Source organism: Galleria mellonella, unplaced genomic scaffold, assembly GCF_026898425.1.
Source record: "Galleria mellonella isolate WM207_F2 unplaced genomic scaffold, CSIRO_AGI_GalMel_v1 utg19, whole genome shotgun sequence".
NCBI classification, from domain to species: domain Eukaryota; kingdom Metazoa; phylum Arthropoda; class Insecta; order Lepidoptera; family Pyralidae; genus Galleria; species Galleria mellonella.
In genome coordinates, this window is record NW_026442028.1 from 802,147 (window position 1) to 823,348 (window position 21,202).

The 21,202-nt window shown below is 32.5% G+C and overlaps 1 protein-coding gene across 1 annotated transcript; it reads left to right on the forward strand.

Annotated features, from left to right (window-relative positions):
* Positions 1-351: 351 nt before the first annotated feature.
* On the forward strand, positions 352-17,419 carry LOC113521543 (E3 ubiquitin-protein ligase MARCHF6). Its single transcript, XM_026907104.3, has 11 exons — positions 352-468; positions 551-1,640; positions 3,374-3,625; positions 4,519-4,719; positions 5,158-5,367; positions 6,036-6,164; positions 6,570-6,660; positions 8,700-8,881; positions 9,902-10,086; positions 10,885-11,074; positions 11,567-17,419. The coding sequence occupies exons 2-11, from the start codon at positions 591-593 to the stop codon at positions 11,681-11,683; spliced, it is 2,607 nt and encodes an 868-aa protein (XP_026762905.1). The 5' UTR covers positions 352-468; positions 551-590; the 3' UTR covers positions 11,684-17,419.
* The last annotated feature ends 3,783 nt before the right edge of the window (positions 17,420-21,202 follow it).

Below are 21,202 nucleotides of genomic sequence, written 5' to 3' on the forward strand. Positions count from 1 at the left end.
TAACCATGTTTTGTAATTTTTTAAAAATCGTTTATTAATTATCTTTTAGATTTTTATTCAAATAAACAATTTTCTATAAAAAAAAAAATCAAAAAGGTATTTAATACATGACTGTTGCATTATTCTCTACACTTCTTTATGATTTAAATTTCAATGTATTATCAGAGCTAAATCTTTATTTTAAAGAACTTGGTTATATGCTCTTTGTTAAAAATTAATATGAACAATTTAAACTGGGCTTTAAAATAAAATTTCTTTAGAGGTATTAAATTAAAATTGTAGAGATAGTTTAAAAAAATAGTACCACAGAATCGAGATCGACATTTTTTTCTGCTAACAACACTGTGATTTAGTAGCTGTGGCTGGTCACACTTTACATGTCGTTCGCAAACAAAATAGACTTTTATCATCAATTTATTGTCTAGAATCTTTTGTATTTATTTGTTATTTGTTAATTTCTTGGTTGAGGTATTTATATTGTTTTTATGTTTACAAATAACTACTTGAAATCTTTCAAAATACATTTCTTAATGGTGTCTATTTATTGCAGATTGTTTAACAAGCAGAGAAACTGGATTGAACCATACATAATGATGGACTCGGATTCTTCCGGCGCAGACTTCTGCAGATTCTGCCGTTCGGAAGCTTCGTCTGATCGACCTTTATTCCATCCGTGTATCTGCACGGGCTCAATAAAATGGATACATCAAGAGTGTCTAGTACAATGGATGCGATACTCACGTAAAGAAATCTGCGAATTGTGCGGTCATCGCTTTTCTTTTATGCCCATTTATTCTCCCGATATGCCGCGTAGACTGCCTATTCGGGACGTGGTTGGCGGTCTCGTGACTTCTGTGGCTTCAGCAGTTAAAGATTGGCTGCATTATACTCTTGTTGCCATCGCTTGGCTAGGTATTGTTCCTCTGACAGCTTGTAGGACCTATAGATGTCTATTCTCGGGTTCCCTGGACCCAGTGATATCTTTGCCATTCGACATTGTGTCAGCAGAAAACCTTGCTAAAGATGTTTTCTCTGGTTGCTTTGTTGTGACATGCACTTTGTTCTCATTTATTGGTCTTGTCTGGCTAAGGGAGCAAATTATGCACGGAGGAGGACCAGATTGGATGGAAAGAGAGAATTTACCAGTGGCTCCACCTGAAGATGCACCCTTACCTAATAACAATAATGAACGTGCGAATGATGCAGCCGGAGAGGATATTGCTAGAGATGAGAATGGAGAAGGTGTAGAAGATCCATTAGTTGGTGATGAAGCGAATTGGAATCCTATGGAATGGGATCGTGCTGCGGCTGAAGAATTAACATGGGCTCGACTTTTGGGTTTAGATGGGTCTATGGTATTTTTAGAACATGTTTTCTGGGTAGTGTCACTGAATACACTCTTCATAGTGGTGTTTGCATTTTGTCCTTACCACATTGGAAGGTTGGGTGCGGCATTAGCTGGATTGACAGCTGAGGGTCCTTTTGCTGGCCCATTGACTGCACTAGCTGGTTATGTGTTGGTAGGAGCTATTCTAGCAGTCTTTCATGGAGTTGCTTCATTATTACGTCTTAGGAGTGCAAAAAAAGCACTGGGATTTTGTTATGTTGTAGTGAAAGTGGCCCTGCTCTCTGTTGTGGAGGTAAGTTCCTTAAAATTTTATCTATATAAATAATAAAATTTAAATGTTGTTACTTGGTAATTGCATTACTAGAGATAGGCTAGATTGCATTGAAAAAATTTTTTAAAGGCTAATTCAAATTTTTCTTCAAATTGTTTTTGTTATATCAATGCACCATCATTTACTCTCTCTGTTTAGTGTAATGGTTGAGTTGTAAATAATTAAGTAATTAATCCTCCCTGTAGACATATTTTTATGTGTGCAAAAGTATAAATAAATCAATAATATTCATAACAAAAAAAATGGGGTAGGCTTATATTCACAAAAAGAAATATATGTAATACAGGTACATAATACTACAAAAAAAACTACTACTAACTACTTTTGGAAAGGAAATGAGCTTTATTATTGTAATTTTTTTTTTTTATACAACTTAGAATGGCAAACAAGCTGACAACCCACCTGATGCAGAGTGGTAACTGTCGCCTTTAGACATAAGCAGTACCATGGACATAACAGAGTAAACTGTTTCGCCCATGATACCCCCCATGCGTTGCCATTCCTGAGGACTCAGATGTTATTCCTCTGTACCCAGTAAATTCACGCCATATCCTACCCTTCAAACCGAAACACAGCCGTGCAAACACAACTGCTTCATGATTGAAACACGAATGGGACAGAGGTACCCAAGCAATCGACTTTTGTACAAAGTCTCCCTCTGGTAAATAATTGTTAGATTAAACTTGAATGAACTGACAAATTAGAACCACTAATAAATTACCATGATAACCAGATTATTCTGTCACCATACTGGTCTGGTATGAATGAAAATATTAATGAACACTCAATAGAAACAAATTTTACAAAATATATATTGTGGATATTAAGAAAGCAATGTCTGTTTAATGCCAACTAATAATTTAAAAGTATCATTTGATGTTGTTACTAATTAACCTTAATAAAATCATGTTATGATTTAATTTCATAACATTTTGATAATTCTATAGATATCGATTGACCTAATGAAGAATTCTACTTTAGTAACTTGTGCTATTAACATTCTTTAAATGATCATTGAAGTTTTATGAATACTTTAATTATGTGTTCTCATTTTAAATTATCCATATTTAATATAAATGATTACATTTATTGTGGCCTAGTGATTCATTACTCCCATTTATAAAACAGGTTTTATTTAGGAAAATTTTTGTAAGAATGTAGGGAAAAAATTATAATTAAATTATCACTTGTCAATCATGCACTTTTCCAGAAGAGATACATAGATAAAGAGAGATATTTTTAATAATATTTAAAAAGAAAGGACTTTCTATAAAAAGACAAACCTGATTAACAGGTTTATCTTTTTTTGATGGGTGAAAATGGAATGGTAACCCCGCCTGCGCTAACAGGATATGCTGGCAGAGCACCAGTGAAGGGTGATAGATGAGAATGAAAACAGGCCAGTTAGCCCATCATGATGAATTCATCAGGAATTAACCATGATAGTTTCCAGGGGGAACCACGAGAAGGTCGACCTGGTTGGGTATATTGCTAGCAATGGGATTCTCAGTCTCTATCACTAACAATCCCTTTCCCCCCATCAGGTTTATCTTAGAAAATCCTTTCTTTTTATAACAGATAATAAGTTCATCTTCTTTGTTTATAATGCTTTTTGGGATTAAAAAAATAGCAATATTAGAAAGGGCTTTAATATTTGTCTACAAACATCGCTATACATTTTATTTATATTTTAGATTGGAGTAATCCCACTGGTATGTGGTTGGTGGCTGGACCTATGCTCCCTTTCGATGTTTGATGCTACACTCAAAGACCGTGAGGCGAGCCTCCAGGCTGCACCTTGGACTCTCATGTTCATTCACTGGCTAGTTGGAATGGTCTATGTTTATTACTTTGCATCATTTATTCTTCTACTGAGAGAGGTTCTGAGGCCAGGAGTATTATGGTTCTTGAAGAATTTAAATGACCCCGACTTCAGTCCTGTGCAGGTTTGTTTTTTTTATTATGTATATCTGTCTGCTAGGGATATAAATATAGCTTATTTGCAAGATAAGCTACTTTTTTGTACATCCATCCATTTTATATTCATGTGAAAATATGAATAATAATTAAATTAATATTATTTATTAAAAGATTTCGATTTATAACTTTACTACTAAAATATTAAGGATCTATCTGAGTAAATGGTTCCATACTGTTGAACATTAATTAAAATTGACATACTGTGATAATTAATATCTGTAGGTGATAGTTACTGTTTTCCATGAAGTTGACAGCTTATTTATCATTACTGATAGTTTAAAAAAGATACTTTATGTTATACACTGGTAATATCAATACAGTTCTGATTACTATATATTGGATTCCTCTAGACTAGACACTGACAGTGGAAAAAATGGACATCACCCATTTCAATATTGTCCATATCACTCTGATATCTAGCCTCACTTTCATCCACACACTTATATCACATTTTGATAATATATATTAGTTAACTGACATTAATATATTTGTTATTGACCCAATATATGGGAATTTTAACTACAATATATAAATATTGCTGTATATGTATATATATGTATGTATAATGTATGTATAATGTATAATACATACATATATGTACATATATGTATGTATTATACAAACCCCTACTTTACATACATGTATGTAAAATGTGTCATATGTTGTCTGTTTTAAGAATGCAATTACCTGCTGTCTTTTAAAAATAATTTAACAATATTCAATATCTGATTATTTTGTAAGCACTTTGCTAGGGATAATTGTGATGCTGCCATACTTCAGTAAGCTAAAACATTCTTAAGAATTTGTGGGTACCCTTTTTCTTTAGCATTTTTTAAGTTATTTTTTTTTTTATTTACAGGAAATGATACACTTATCCGTCTGGTCGCATATTCGCCGCCTTGTAGTCTCTGCTATGATTTTTGGCACTGCTGTTTTGTTCATGCTATGGCTGCCAATCAGAGTAATTAAGTATGTGCTTCCTGGTTTCCTGCCGTACGCCGTCGCTGTCCACACTGAAGCACCTGTCAATGAGTTGAGCTTAGAATTACTTCTGTTACAGGTAACATTTTGAGCTCTTGTTATATTTCTATTCAGTTTCTAAATAATATAGGAAATATTAATATTATAATTGTTATAGTTTTGAATAAGAACAAATTTAGTGTTAGGGATCTAATCCCCCATTTTCCAAAAATTAATTAAATGACAGGTTTGGGAATTGAGCAAAATTGATTTTCAACATCTAGTAATATAATAAAGGTACCAATGTCAATAAAGACACAGGTGTACATTTTATATGGAAACCTGGTGAGATTCTAAAGGGAGTTTATTTATAATTTTATATATATTTAAGTGTCTTGGTGTTCCATATATAATAAGCAAAAAAAAAATATTTTAATTGTTCTATCCATTGTCATCTAGTGCCCATAGTACAAGGTCTGTTTAGGTTGGGACTAGATGGCGCTGTGTAATGTCCAATGGTATATTATCTGTGGCGCAGGTGATCCTGCCGGCGTTGTTAGAGCAGTCGCACACGCGGACGTGGCTGAAGGCGGCGCTGCGCGCGTGGTGCGTGTGCGCGGCGGGCGTGCTGGGGCTGCGCTCGTACCTGCTGGGCGAGCTGCGCGATCACCCACACCACGCGCCGCACCAGCCGCACCCGCCGCATCCACCGCACCCGCCGCCGCTGCAGCTCGGCGCCGCGCACCAGGTACCTGACCATACCACCCGCCTTACACAGTTTTCAACTCATCACAAATTTACTTTTGTTTTTGGAAGTTACATTTATATTAAAAATTCGTACATCTGTTATTTTATCCTAGCAGTTATCAATGTGATCGATAATAAAATATTAGTACTATAACTATATTAAAAATTATACAGCCTTAGCCAAAAGTATTAGGCACCCCATAATTTATTCAATATTTCTTACATAAAGGAAAAAAAAAAAACACTTTTACTTTTTAAATTACTTTATTTGCTTAAGAACAATAAAACAAAATTAAAATCTAGTTGGTCCATCTCTTGCTCTTATCACAGCAGCAATTCTTTTGGGCATGCTGCATACAAAATTGTCATCTATCAAAATTAATACACCCTAGAATAAAGGTTCCTGTAATAATAAATAAATGCTATAGATGTCACAGTACATTCTGTGATGTCCAAGGTATCGTTTATGTTTATAGGCGACACTTACTATTTTTGATCAGATGGACCATCAACTTATTTTCGGGGAAAAGTGTTCTATTATTATTGTCTAACTATATAAATTTCAATATAACTATTAATATGTTCCTGGAAGTACAAGTTTCTACTAATATGGTATCGAACGGCTTGTTTTGGAAAGATGTGAGTACGATATATATGTGTTGTTCACAGGCGCTGATGCGCCGCGACGGCCCGGCCGGCTACGAGCCATACGTCCGCGCAGCGTGGTTCCCGCTGCGGCTCGCGGCGCTGCTCGCGCTTGTCGCCGCCTCCCTTGTACTGGCCAGTGCTATGACGCTCGTACGTATGATCTGTTTAAACTTGTTAAATGTGAAAATATGATTTTAAAGGTTAAAGTTCAAAGGTTCTACAACCAAGTCATAAAACAAAAAAAAAACTGTTTAAAAAATATATGTTCACGACTTTATAGTCGTTCCTATCCTATCCTTAGTTAATAGCAGTCTAATTAGAGGTATTCGTCGAGTGCTGCCATTTAGTGAATGTAAAGTTCGATATGCTAATATTTTTCTAGCACATTAGAATAGAAAATTATATTTTTTATAGAAATCATATTTCTGTAATTATTAATATGTAATGAATTAAAAATTCGAGAGATGGTCAGAAATTTAAAGTGATAATATTTTTGGTGTCAACCAGATTTGAACTCGCAATGATGATTTCAGTAATTTTATGCTCCTATTTCAGGTAATACCTGTTGCAATTGGTAGAAAAGTTATGGCTTTATGGCTGCCTAAGGCATCAGAAGGTGTACATGAATTGTACACTGCTGCTTGTGGTAAGTTATATTCAATGTTTTTTTTTTTTTTATTATTTTATATTTACATAAAATAATTATTTTCTTAAGTATTTAACGTAAGTACTTAGTTTTTTTTCTGTGTTTTGTCAATGTTTGGTTTAAGTGTATATAAAGTTATAATTATGACAAAATCTTATTATCTTACTAATACATATAATAAAATTGTAACTAGTCTATGTCTGTATATGGGAGATATATAAGGAAAAAATTATATAAGGATTCTTAATAACTAATAGATGCCAAAACTATTATTTTTAAATTTTGTGTGTCTATCTGTCTATGTGTATGCTTGTTCTTGCATCACGCAGGAACTACTGCACCAAATTGGATTTCACACTTGTGTTCCTGATGGTCTAACTTAAATATGGTACCTATATATATCATCTTGATACGCCAGCTGGTAGTGGTCTATTAATTTTTTTTTTTTAATTATGCATATGAATTAGTGGGCATTAAGCTAGTAATTGGTATAAATAGGGCGTCTATAATTGCATCATATATATAAAGCAAATTTCATCTTCATCTAACATCTTTCATTGCTTACGATAGTACAAGAGGGATTACCATTTACCCAAATTAAACTAATATCGTTATAATGTAAAAATAGAAAAAGTGCTGCAAGCCTGAAATTTGGGATTATTGTTTATTGAGTTAAAATGACTTTGTAAAAAGTAGTTCACCTCTTACCGAAGGGTCTAAGAGCCGAATTCAGGTGTTTAAAAATAAAAAAAAATCCGTTTTTTGACAAATTATTTTAAAACTATGCAATGAATTGAAAAATATTGAATCTAGAAGTTGTAGTTGAAGTAATTCTGTACGTTTTGATATATTTTTCAATATCCTAGTTAAAAAACTGACTAAGTTATGAATGTGAAAATATCTATGCTTATCTGTGTTTTCATGCTTTTTTCTGATCTAGCTTTTAAAACCTTTATAACTTTATCTATTGAAGTGATATAAATTTGCTAATAGTGTTAATCGAAAGATCGATATATCATGGGTCGCCTCCATCCCTTCACCAACAAACGCAGTAAAACGTCAGCTACCCCATTATGACGTACGCTATCGTTATTTTTGCCTATGCCCCACCCTCTTATCTGTATCCCTTTAAGATAACAGAACAAATTCTTGCGTCGAGCCACCGTAGTTCGTGCGCAACGCGGATCTCGATCGCGATCTCAAAATCCCCTCGATCAAGCATTTCGTGGGAGATTTTATAAAAAATAATATTATATATATTTAATTTTTTTTTCAATTATATTTTTAATATGGAGTATCTATTATAGAATTTTGGAATGCCATTATTTGATTTTTCAGAATTAATTAAAAAAAAAATGAAAAAGTTATGGTAATAAATAAAGTTGACTGACGCCGATGCACTTTTAAAAACCATAAAAATATCCTATCTTGAAACTATATATCTCGGTTAATTTTTCACCTAGAATGTAGAAAGAATTATTAAAATGTGCAGAATTACTTATACAATCTCTTCTTTAAACATTTTTTTTTTAATTTGGTTAGTAGTTTTTGAATAGTTTGTGGAAAACTATTTTTATTTTTATACCCTTGAAAATACTTTTTTGACCCCTTTAACTGAGGTGATGTACTAGAGGGAGATTTTGTACAAAAATTTTTTGTTTGGCTACCTCAGTCCCATTCGTCTTTTAACCTTGAAACAGTTGTGCTTGCATGGCTGTGTTTCGTTTTGACGGGTGGGATATGGCAGTGAATTTATAGGTTACAGAGAATCTGAGTCATGGCAAAGCATGGGGAGTATCATGGGCGAAATATTATACTTTGTTATGTCCATGATACTACTCATGTCTTTAGGCAACCGTTACCACTTTCCATCAAGTGGGTCGTCAGCTTGTTTGCCGTGTGAACTTTTTTTTTTACAAAGTCTATACCAAGTTTCAAGTCTGCAGCAATTTTTTTTTTCTATTTAATTTAATTTTCCCTGTGCTAACACCATTATCATCCAATAGAGAGAACAGATTATGACAGTACATGGTGCACAGGCATGTACGCATGCTGGGCGCTGGGCCGCGGCGGCGGGCTGGCGGCGGGCTGGGCGCGCGGCGGCCGGGCTGCGCTGGCGTCCCGCGCCGCCCTGTGGGCGCGCCGGGCCGCGCGCGCCGCGCTCGCTGCGCTTGCCTTGCTGGGCCTCGTGCCGCTCATGTTTGGCCTGCTGTTAGAACTGGTAAGTCTATTTATCCTTCTAGATGGTGATACCGAATAATGGAAACTTATCTAATCTATGTATAAAAGGTGAAATCGACATAGTTGGCTGTATATAGCATAAAATTAATAATCTATATTATGTATCTATAGTACATTACTGCAGCGGCCAGCAACTGTGGCATTGATAGACGAACGTGCAAATGTGGGCTTAGGCATAGATGAGGCACACATACGTGAGTCCATCAATGCCTAGTTGTGGCCAAGGCTTGTATAGTACTTTTCTCAAACAATGCGCGGAAATCAAAAACAATTTTATTTTTTAAGTTCAATGACGAATAACGAACAATAATAATTTTTCACGCGTCATAATGTTCCTTTGTTTTTTTTTTTTTCAATAAATAGCTTTTTATTTGCCAGTTCGAAATTTGAATAAAAACTTTTATCAGTTACCTCCTTGGGAGCCATGTTTCGAAGTAAAAGGTCATTCCATTTTTAAATTATAGGACAGATATTAGTTTACATAGTAATTTATCTGGCCACAAAACACGACAGATATGGATTTTCATACAACTTTTGCCGGCCGCTGCCCGCATGTATCTGGCCAGTACGGCAATTTTGATTTATCTCTAAGAATATTGTCAAAGTAATGCTCATATTTCCAAGCATGTTTGAGAAATAATATATTGTCATATTAGGATAGAAATTAAATTAGCAAAAGGAGGATTAACATCAGGCAGGCGGTCGATCGAAAAACTAAAAGCCAAAATTTTGTGCAATATGAATAAAATCATATTACACAGACATCAAATAATTGGCATAATGGCGATATATATACATAAAAAATTTGAGAATCAAAAATTCAAAAACGATAAAAAGTTTTTAGCCTCCCATACTAAATTAAAAGCTGATCGCGCCGTTTCAGTTACAAGAGGCTCAAAACTCTTGTCGTTTTCCGACGCATATTTCTTTGACAAAAATGTTCAGTTACGCTGTTAGAATGCTTAAAAGGACGTTAACGATTCTAATTACATATATACAGGTACTTGTAATCCCACTTCGCGTGCCGCTAGAGCAGTCGCCCGTCCTGTTCATATGGCAGGACTGGGCGCTAGGCGTGCTCTATACCAAGATCGTGTGCGCGCTCACCATGATGGGCCCCGACTGGAGCATGCGCCGCGCCATCGAGAAGGCCTACCGTGACGGGATCAGGGAGATGGATTTAAAGTCAGTATAGTTCTCATCCATTATGTATTCAATTCTACAGTTTCATAATAACATTAAATTTTATACTTTTAACACCAGTTTCCATAAACCTCCAAATACTAGACTGTATCTGCGAATGAATTGAAATGTATCAGGAATTCTAGAATAAATTTTTTCTACACTATTAATATGAAATTACTTTAAATTAATATCTTTAATTAATAATTTACCATAATAATCTCAGATAAATTTATTAATTTGGAAATTTTAAATTTTTGCTATTTAAAATAATCATATTAAATTTTAGAGCCAGTAAAGTTTAAATTAAGAACTTTAGCCTACTACTTCGTCAAAATATTCTAAAATGTTTTATTTTATTTTTATTTTAGAAAGCAACTTTTAAGCAATTTTAATAGAACTAATAAACAAATAAATAACCAATACTTGCGGAATTCACATACACGTAGTTTGCACTTACTGGGTATTTATTTTGTTAGGTTTTGTCGCCATGCACTAGCTGTTGTAAAGTTAATAAATATTTGATTAATATATGATGTCTTCATAAAAATACTACGAGAAAAGCGAGTCAATTTTTTTATAGAATTTTGAGTGATATTGATTCCTTTATAACTATTGCAGTATACACATTCATTTTATTTATTAAATAATACGTAAAGATACACTTCATGCATAAATATATATAATACTGATAAAAAAAACGAGTCAGCTAATTTGACAATTAGCTGACAAAAACTTGACCCGTTTTTGAGGCTCAATGCTTTATTTATATAATGTAAGTATATTATATTGTTATTGCAGGTTCATACTGCGGTCGGTGGCGGCGCCGATCGTGTGCTGGCTGGGGCTGGCGCTGGCCGTGCCGTACGCGTTCGCGCACAGCGTGGCGCCGCTGGTGGTGACGTCGGCGGCGCAGCGCAACCTGCTGGCGCGCCGCGTCTACCCCGCGCTCCTGCTCATCGCCGTGCTGTGCGGCCTCACCACCTTCCAGGTACGTTGTGCAACAACAAACTGACGGCTCACCTTATAAAAAATGACATTCAACGTCTATGGACATCGAGTATTGTAAAACTTATTTTGTTTTTTTGTAATATGTAAAATATAATAATGGTTACTGTGAGTTATCCTTAGGAGGCAGACATAACTTAGATATCATAGATCTTTTTAAGATATACAATTCTGCAGTACATTATTTTGATCTATCTCGTAAGTGTTTGTAATGTAAGCGCACAAAAATATGTTTCTTACAACAAGTTTTGAAATTCTTAGTTTTTCTCTATTATGTGATATGCACATGTTTTATTATACATATAATATAATATACCTTTCATTATATTACTCATGTCTTTTGATGAAAAACGCAATGAAATCCGTTGCGTAGTTTGAAAGTTGTAAGTGTACAAACAGAAGTAAATTTGTTTTTTTTACTATGTAAAGATGTTACACTATTCGTTCTATCTTTATTTAAAAATACTTCTTTCAGATACGGCAATTCCGCAAGTTGTACGAGCACATAAAGAACGACAAGTACCTAGTGGGACAACGGCTAGTCAACTACGACCACCGGCGGCACAAGCAGGCTAGCGCGGTTACCAACTAGATACCATCGGTTCAGGCACGTGAGAGAGGCTAATTGTTAAAAGGCGGCGACTGATCTGTAGTGCATAGTAGACAAAAGAAGTGGCGACTAGGAGACATTTGAAAATTAACTTTAGCAATTTGAGTATACGGCTTAAATGTATATAACTAAATGGCTTGCCAAGTAAAGCGATACCTTGCGATTTTTTTCTTTTCCTCAATTCCGTTCCTTTGGTTCGCACTGGTTTGGTTACTCGTAGCATAATAAAATATAATGCTATGCTATGGCCATAATCTGCAATTATGGCCATAGTGGGCCATTACAAGTTACCATCATGTCAAAGCATAATCATTGATCTACAATCTTATTTTCTCTTCTAAAATACATGAGAATTCATGCATTTAATATTGCATGTGTCCACACATTAGGCGATCTCTCATCCGGTACAATTTACAGTGAGAAATCGATTGTAAATAAAATTCTCTTAATAAAAATAGACAAATGTTATGTGTACTGAAGTGTTATGCTTCCATATGCATTATTAATACAAATGCCTGCACACGTAGAAGCGTGTGGGAACCACTATAAATTGATCATTAAGCCTACATTCAGAATAAAGTTTTGATTATAGTTCGTTTACGGTCCAATTATGGCCTAATAAAATATTATTTATCACATAAGAAAATATGTGTGTATTCATACTATCTATAACAGTCAAGTTTCAGATATGATCAAATTCGTGGTCATATTTACTTGACAATATTTTACCAGACTGAGATTGGACAGAAAATGAACCGTGATCGACATAGTAGATATAAGCCTAAAGGTTTATTCCACACTAACTGATAAGTTGTGATGGTGGAATGATGCGACAAGTCATAGTTTACGTTATTTTAGTAAATACTCGTTACGAATGTTACAATAAAATGTCAGATCAGTCGCTAGCTTAAGAGGCCTAACTAATAAAGGCAACGTCACGATCTCCATACTTTTGTGGTTCTTTATTATTGTTTAATACAGGGATTTATTGTTCACAAACTTATTTGCAGTTACGTTAAAATTGGTAAATTTTCATAACTGTAACAATTTGTTAACGTCCCATTTCTTGGTATGCACGTTTATTTATAAAAAAGGGCTATAATAACCTCATCTATGGGGTCAGAATGCTTTACGAATAGCCTACTATTAGCACGGTGTAGTTTTATTATATATAGTCTATCTTCTCCAATACTGTGCTTTATTCCTTTAATCGTCTCCTATGTCGCTCTGAACCCATAGACAAGATACAAACGAATCTATCGATAGAATCGCTTCGGTCAGCATTCACATGAGAAAGAACAAGACAGCACATGTCACCATTTCATTCTATCTCATGGACTTGTTAACTACAATGATTCTATGAATAGATTCGTGTGTATTATATATTTGTTTTAAAGCGGTAACATTGTATACGTACTCTGTTACTATACGAAAGATATTTAATCATGACAGAGTGCATATTTAGAAATTTCATATTAATATTCTGTATAAAGTAAAAATAATGAAAGACCGCAAAGTTTAGAGGTCTTGACGCTGTGATATTTATTAGAGAGGATCTTTGAATGTTTATGTATTTAATTAAATCTTATTAATAAAATGTTTATATTCGTATTGTCGGCAATCAGTACGTAAGTGAGGGGCAGTGATATTATTGTTTGCACCCTTTTAAATCAATGTTACAATGGTGTATTCAAGTTTTCTTTTTTATATATTAATCCTTCCAAATTGGGAGTCAAGTGTGATGTGATTTTCAGATTATTTAATTTACATAAAACTTTTATTAACGATTTTTTTTAAATTTAATATAGGTTTATAAGGGTGTACAATTAACTGAATATGTGATTTTATTGTGTTTTTTTAAGAATCATATTGACGGAGCGCTATTAACTGGGCACCTTATAGATACATAGTCTATTGTTACCGTGTTCGGTATAATGATTATATTTTCTTGTATTTGTTGAAAAAATATATGTTAATTGACCATTTTGGGTGCACCAATATACATACATTAGTATAAAATTTATACGTAAGTTATTAGCAAAATACCAAACATGAGAATATTAAAAATTGCTAGACAGCTTTGCTTTATTATGTATTACAGGAATGCTAGTAAGATTTTCTTTTATTTAATTAATCCATTGACTTTTCTTTTAATAATGAAGCAATTACAGAGCATGTAAAAAGAAAAAAAAAATAATGAAATAAATTCTTGCCATTATTTTATTTAACGCACTGTTATTTCGATTAAAAGGTACGCCAATATTGTTTATTATGACTAACAAAAAAAAAATTGCAGGTACTATATACATTTAGTCCAATAAAGCGTTTCAGAAATATTTAAGATATTGGTAATCTGTACGCGTCCGTAATCTGTAATCTGTAAGTTGTCCCAGATGTAAATCGTCCGCCCAGTTAATAGTAGTTCTGCCAACTCAATGCTATATAGAAATACTTAATGATTGAGTTTAATCAATATAGTATATGTATAGAATGTTATTGAGTCTTCTCAGCAAATGGCGATGGTAATGTGACTTGTAGGTGGCATGGAAAAATTGTCTTATGTATTTTATGTAATTATCTAATAATTATATTGCAACAGTAACAAGAAACTAAACAAAAATGTTTGTATTACTTTTTTTTAAGTATTTTTATTTAATTAAAGTTTTTATGAATATATTGGAATACATTGGAACTTATAGAAAATATATGCACCTTAGAAAAAGAAAACACAAGTCCTATGACCAAACGTGACAACTGTCGATACGATTTCTTTTTAATTTTTTTTTTCTTTTATTGTTATAATTCCTTATAAAAGACATTAAAGTGAGAATCTACCGTGAAAATGTAAGGTTTTGGTTTATAATAGATTGGACATTGTTCTTCACTATTTGGATCTATTATTAACATAGTAATGTCTTTTGTTTTCATTCATTGTCATCGATATTGTAAGTACAATTATTTATATACAAAAACGGACTGTATTTTTGTGATGAAAAATGAAACGAAATACAACGTGTTTGTGAATTTCACTATTTAAGAATTATCACTTAAATTTTCATCATTCAGGTGGATCATATTAATTATAATTTTAAAAATTGTTATCTTATTTGAAAAAATGTTTTTTTAGCCACTTCAATATTGATTGACGATATGACTGTAATATTAGGTGATCTGTTATGCTTTTGTCTTACTTGTAATTGATTGATTAATTATAATAGTTATACTTTATAAGTGAAAATAATAAAAAAATGTACTTCACAAATCGATTGTGTGTTTACTATACGTAAACTATTACGTTTGCGTATAATTATTGCTAAATTGCTATTTACACTGTGTGTGAACGTTCCTTGTAATATAATCGTAGGAAGAGAGACAGATACTCTGTTGACGTTTCACTCACATTGTGACCGTAATCTTCGATTGCGTATTTAATAAAATATATAGTCATGCAACACTATATTACAATTATTTATACATAAAGAATAATTGAAATTCCATTGCCTAGAAATGCATTTGATTATAATTAAAAACGTTTTATTTAGATGAATGATTTATTTTTTACTCCAACATACACGTAATTATAAAATACAAAATAAAAAGCATAAAACAAAACAGTAAAATTAAATGGTAATCGTTTAATTGCCGACGATTTAATGTCATTTTTATGTTGATTCTATACGACTATCGTTTGATTAACAAGTATATTTAGCATTTTTTCGAGTCTGATAGACACGTTAAAATTTTGTACAATACTGTACGAATTTAGCTTGCCAAATATTGTGTATTGTACTAAAATTGATGTCAACATTGCTTTTTATTTGCAATAACTATTTAAACACATACATAACAGATGTGCGAAATAACAATGTTAATATTGTTAAATTTATATTGCCTTATCAGATCGTAATAAATATGTATAACATTAAACCCTTGTGAGATATACTATCGAAAACCTTTGAATATTCTTTTAAATTTCACATTATCGTTAATTTCAGATAAAGAAATCTGTTAGCAGCCTGCTAGATAATATTCATATATGATATATTACTTTTAATATTTAATTTTTTTTAACAAAAATGTCATTAAAAATAAACCTAGCCAAAATGCCAACATTCGGTGATTTATACAACTGTATCTCACTTGAATGGGAAAATATTATTATTAAAAACAAAAATAAAAAACAATATATCTAATAATTTAACTGTAAGATTGTTTATATAGGCACAAAAATATATATAATGTAAAACTTTTAAAAGAAATTATAATTATCTAAAATTGATTGAATCAATTTCATAAATGAATTGGCTGAAAAGAAAAATCTAAACCGTATAGCTATTTAAAGAAAAAAAAAAAACTTGATAAATATTGTATTTTTCGACATAATTTTGTTACGAAACAATGAATCAGGTATGCAGGTAAGTGTAACAAAATTATTTAGGGTTGTACAATATACACTTGTATAAACGATTATATTTGATGTTGTGGCACAAGCTGGCAGTTTATTTACTTCAAAGTGACGCCATGAGAGCTTTTCTAATCATGCGATAAGAGTTTTAAAATAATTTCACTAATTATTCACTTAATCACTTTTCATAATCGTATCTTTAAATTACTTATTTTTATAAATAAATATACGTCACACACACATATATATATATATATATATATATATATATATGATTTAATATTAAAACTACAAAGTATATTATTGAACTATTATAGATTCGCGTTTGGTTTTCCCAAATCTGATGGAAAATGACTGCAAAACCTAAGATTGAAACGCGCTTACTCAAAAGATGATTATTCACTTTTGACGGAAAACAAATAAGCAGGAAGCGTTTCACTTTTTTCTTGGGGGAAATTGTTCAGTTTGGGCTTGGTATAGACATTACAACTAATTCTGTATCCAGGAGATAGGTATACATTTTGATTGGACATTATAAATAAATGCTAAGTTATAACTGCTATTTAAAAAAATATGGGTATCCGGTGCGTTAAATTGTAATAGATAAATTTAATTTTTATTCGATTACTTTAGACTTACTTGTTAAGTAGTTTTGTAATTATTTATCGTATGACTGCTCAATCTTGTTTTTTACTATTTTTTTTTTCTCTTAAGAAGTGATCTGTACCATTTTAAGATCTTGTTAATATGATAGTATATAATTACAAGAGTATGCAATTTTTCACGAATGCTACTTTAATGTTAAATGTGAATCGATCGATTTAATAATGATATTTTAATATTGTGTTTATTCGCACTTTCTTATGTTTTATAATATTATATAACATCACTACGAAATGGCGACTAACATTTTCTATATTATTTATAAATGTCAGTTAATTTTTATCTATGTGTATATATTACGTATTTTGAATATATGAACACATTTAGGTATTTAATTGTAATAAATATTTAACATTTTTGTGAAAAAAATATTATTATAGGTCACTTGAAATTTTGATTTGAAGTTTCTTCTAAATAGGGAGTTTCGAAATATGATAATTAGTTTAATATTATTTTATTATATTATCTAGTTTATTATTGGGTATAAATAAGTTCCGCGACTTGCTATTATGATTGTCCAATGGTTTAAGTTTATATCGGAAGGACTTAGAATAACTTTGAATATTAATCAAGGCGAGCATACAGAACCATTAGTGGACTTTAGATGTAGATAGTAAGTAATTTGTAAGCAAATAAATAAATTATTGAAACACTTTTTTTTATTTGTAACATAGTCACAGTTAATGGTGAGGGTGAAGTCAGCTCTGTTGACGCAACTGTGAATGCGTCAAGATGTCTCCACGATCATTTCCAAGGGGGGACTACGTCAATGAAGATCTACCTGATAGGGTATATTGGCGTCTTGGACTCCAAGTATTCTATGATATTCATACCACGTTTTATTCATAGGCTTTATAACCTCGGAAAACTAAATTTTCAAATATTTCATACCCATATTAAAATTATACTATTCAATAAACTATAGAATATGATACATTATTTATATAAGACTGGGTAAACGAGCATGCGGCTCACCTGATGGTAAGTGACTACCACCGCCCATGCTCACCCACAACACCAAAGGCATTGCAAGTGTGCTGCCGGCCTTTTAAAAAGAAATATACTCTTTTATTGAAGGTTATGATGTTGTATCGGTTCGAAAATACTGCTGCTGGAAGTTGATTCGAAACAGTGGTTGTTTGTGGAAGAAAGTGCCTTGAAAAACGCACGGTGGAAGATCGCCACTCGTCCAGATGGTTAGGATAAAACTTTTAGTTTATGGCGGTTGTACGGTGTTGAAAATCAGCAACAGGTATCCATCCGAACAATTGTTCAGAGCACTAATGTTTTGAGTCTGAAATCTATTGAAATTTAAGTACATAAGAACCATAATAATAATTATAAGGTCTTATATTCATTATTAAATATGTATGTACCTATGCTTATAGCATAGTCTATTTATACTTACCTATCTATTTATGTATTCTATGTATGTTGTCTATGTATACTTACATATGACCAAGCAACATTGCTAAAACGCCAACAGAATAAGAACTAAGAATACATGTTGTATGTATGGCAGTAAAATTATATGGTACTCCGTATCATACACAATCAGCCCCATCCTACCTGGCATGCTCTTGGGCAAAACTTTTGATGTCGCCCTTAAAAAAATTAACTGGATGTGCCCAACGATCGGAGAACTATTTCTCCTTCATTTATGCGCGACTCTTGAGGCGCGCAAGAGGCGTCTTGGACCTAAGCGTCTTTGGGTGTTGCTTGACCGCACCTCACCTCCACACCATAAAGTTAGTACTATTGTTAATACCATATAATAATACCCTTCAAAACGAAACAGTCTCGCAAGCCTAAATGTAAGAGTTTTATATCAATAAATCATATCATATGATTTACATAAGCGATAGATAAAATTTTTAGAGATGTTTATCACATAAAGTATATTGTAAGTACTTTTATTTATGGATGAAGATGCAATGGTGTAACTCGCCTATGCTAATGGTATAAAACAGCGGGCTACTAGTGGAAAATGAAGCGATGATAAAAAAGTCAAATTAGTTTTTTTTATGTAACTTAGAATGGCAAACAAGCTGACGGCCCACCTGATGGAAAGTGGTAACCGTCGCCTATAGACATGACCAGTACCATGGACATAACAGAGTATACTGTTTCGCCCATGATACACCCCATGCGTTGCCATTCCTGAGGACTCGGGTGTTATTCCTCTGTACCTTGTAAATTCACGTCATATTCCACCCTTCAAACCGAAACACAGCCATGCAAACACAACTGCTTCACGGTGGTAACACGAATGGGACAGAACTACCCAAGCAATCAACTTTTGTACAGTCTCCCTCTGGTTAGTTAGTATAGTTAGTTCGTCCATAGTTGCGAATACAACAGGAATTAACCATGATGGTTTCCGGAGGGGACCGCGTGGATTCCGCCCTCACATAGTATATTGTTAGTAATACGGGACTAGCCTCCCATTTATTAACAATCTCTATTCTTTCTATATAACTATAGATATATTTAAGCTCACATCAAAAACAATAATTAAGTAATAAAATTAATAAAGTATAATGTATTCACATGAGAAGTCAGCTATGTACTCAAGGTCTAAGACATATTGCGTCCTGTAACCGGAACACGGACTGAATTCATATCATCATAATATTCTCCGACTACTAGAGACTCGCAATACGGGTAGTTATACGAGAACAGTAGTTACAACTTAAGAAAAAAATCTTTATAGATTATTAACGATGACACTTCTATTCATATTAGTAGTGAAGCTCACTTTGACCATTTTTTCCTCGAGTGAGGAAGAAACTGCAACCAGTTGCATGAATTGTACGTACAATAAAAGTTTTTTTTAATGAGTGACAATGAAATGGTAGACCCCACCCGTGCTTACGATATATACCGGTGGAACACCAGTGAGGATGAAAGACAGATCAGTTAGCCCATCGTGATGAATACACCTAGAATTCAGCATGATAGTTTCCAGGGGGAACCAGTTAGTCTTCATTATTAACAATAATTATTGGGGGGTAGCCCTTCCAATATTAAGCTAAGGCGTGAGGTTTTTTAAAGAACTTCATACTGTAGTCATAGGTAAAACCTTCGCGGGAGAATATGATTCTTCTGAAATAACACTGTTTGTGATCATATACGAGTAGACTGAATCACCACTATAATACCGGTCTCAGTTCGCTCTCGGTCTCAACGTGGTCAGAAGATTGGTCGGAACGAGTCTAGATTGTAGTCTAAATAAATATATTGCTTCTTATATACGAATCGAGCCTGGCAAATAGTGTGAATCTTGTTTTGAGCTTTAGAGAGTGAGAATGAATTTTGACGGTGAGCGGTATAACGATAAAAGGGGGCTGTGGAATCATTCCAAACAATTCTTCAAAATGAAATGAAATGAAATGAAATGAAATGAAATGAAATGAAATGAAATGAAATGAAATGAAATGAAATGAAATGAAATGAAATGAAATGAAATGAAATGAAATGAAATGAAATGAAATGAAATGAAATGAAATGAAATGAAATGAAAAATTAAATGAAATGAAATGAAATGAAATATATATGAAATGAAATATTTATTTGCTTTAAACAGACATTTGACATTATAGTGTGACACAACTTTTTGGCATATTGTCTTGAGCATGCAAATCTAAGATTCGTTAAATAAGGATACAAATTTAATTTATACTAGTACATTATTATGATCATAGAATAATAAAAAAAAGAAAAAATGCTCAAACAATTATCAAGTCAAATTACATATTCAATATAGTCAAATAAAATTAACAATTACATTATTATTATTAATTAAATACAAATTACATTCCATATGTTATGTGTAAATGTAGTGATATGAATGTTTGTTTACATTAGGTATACTTATGTTCTATAATAGAATATTAAAAGGACGTAGTGTCATTTTAATTTTAACTGAATAATGTGTTTGTACTACTGTCTAAGATTTTTTTACTCCAGTTGGCATCTCCTGATCTTTTATGCTCACATTAAACAAGTCACGTTCCGTTATAAACTCCCTGGTGATCGTTTGTTTTGCAATAAATTCCATATATAAAGCCGCTATTAATATTTTAGCATTGTGGTTTGGGACATTGAATTTATATTAACAATATTCTTTTCATTAAATCTATTTTAATTATTTTTTTTAATGGTAAACGACTAGACTTAATAATTAAATACTATAATCTAAGTTCAATACATGACACTGAAATTAATAAAAAGATTATTAATTAGAGAAGTATAATTATTTTAATTAATATATTCTATATAAAGATATTCTTTAGGAAAAATGAAATAAAAATACATATTGTTTTTATCCAGGAATATGTTGTCTATTTATGTCAGATAAAACTGTCTAACTATATACTCGTATATATTACAAGTATGATTCTCTTCATACACAGATAATATAATACTATGCT

Coding starts and splice junctions, on each gene's coding strand:
- LOC113521543 (XM_026907104.3), top strand. CDS start 591: ATGATGGACTCGGATTCTTCCGGCGCAGACTTCTGCAGATTCTGCCGT. Junction 5,368..6,035: donor AGCTCGGCGCCGCGCACCAG/GTACCTGACCAT, acceptor TGTTGTTCACAG/GCGCTGATGCGCCGCGACGG. Junction 8,882..9,901: donor TTGGCCTGCTGTTAGAACTG/GTAAGTCTATTT, acceptor ACATATATACAG/GTACTTGTAATCCCACTTCG.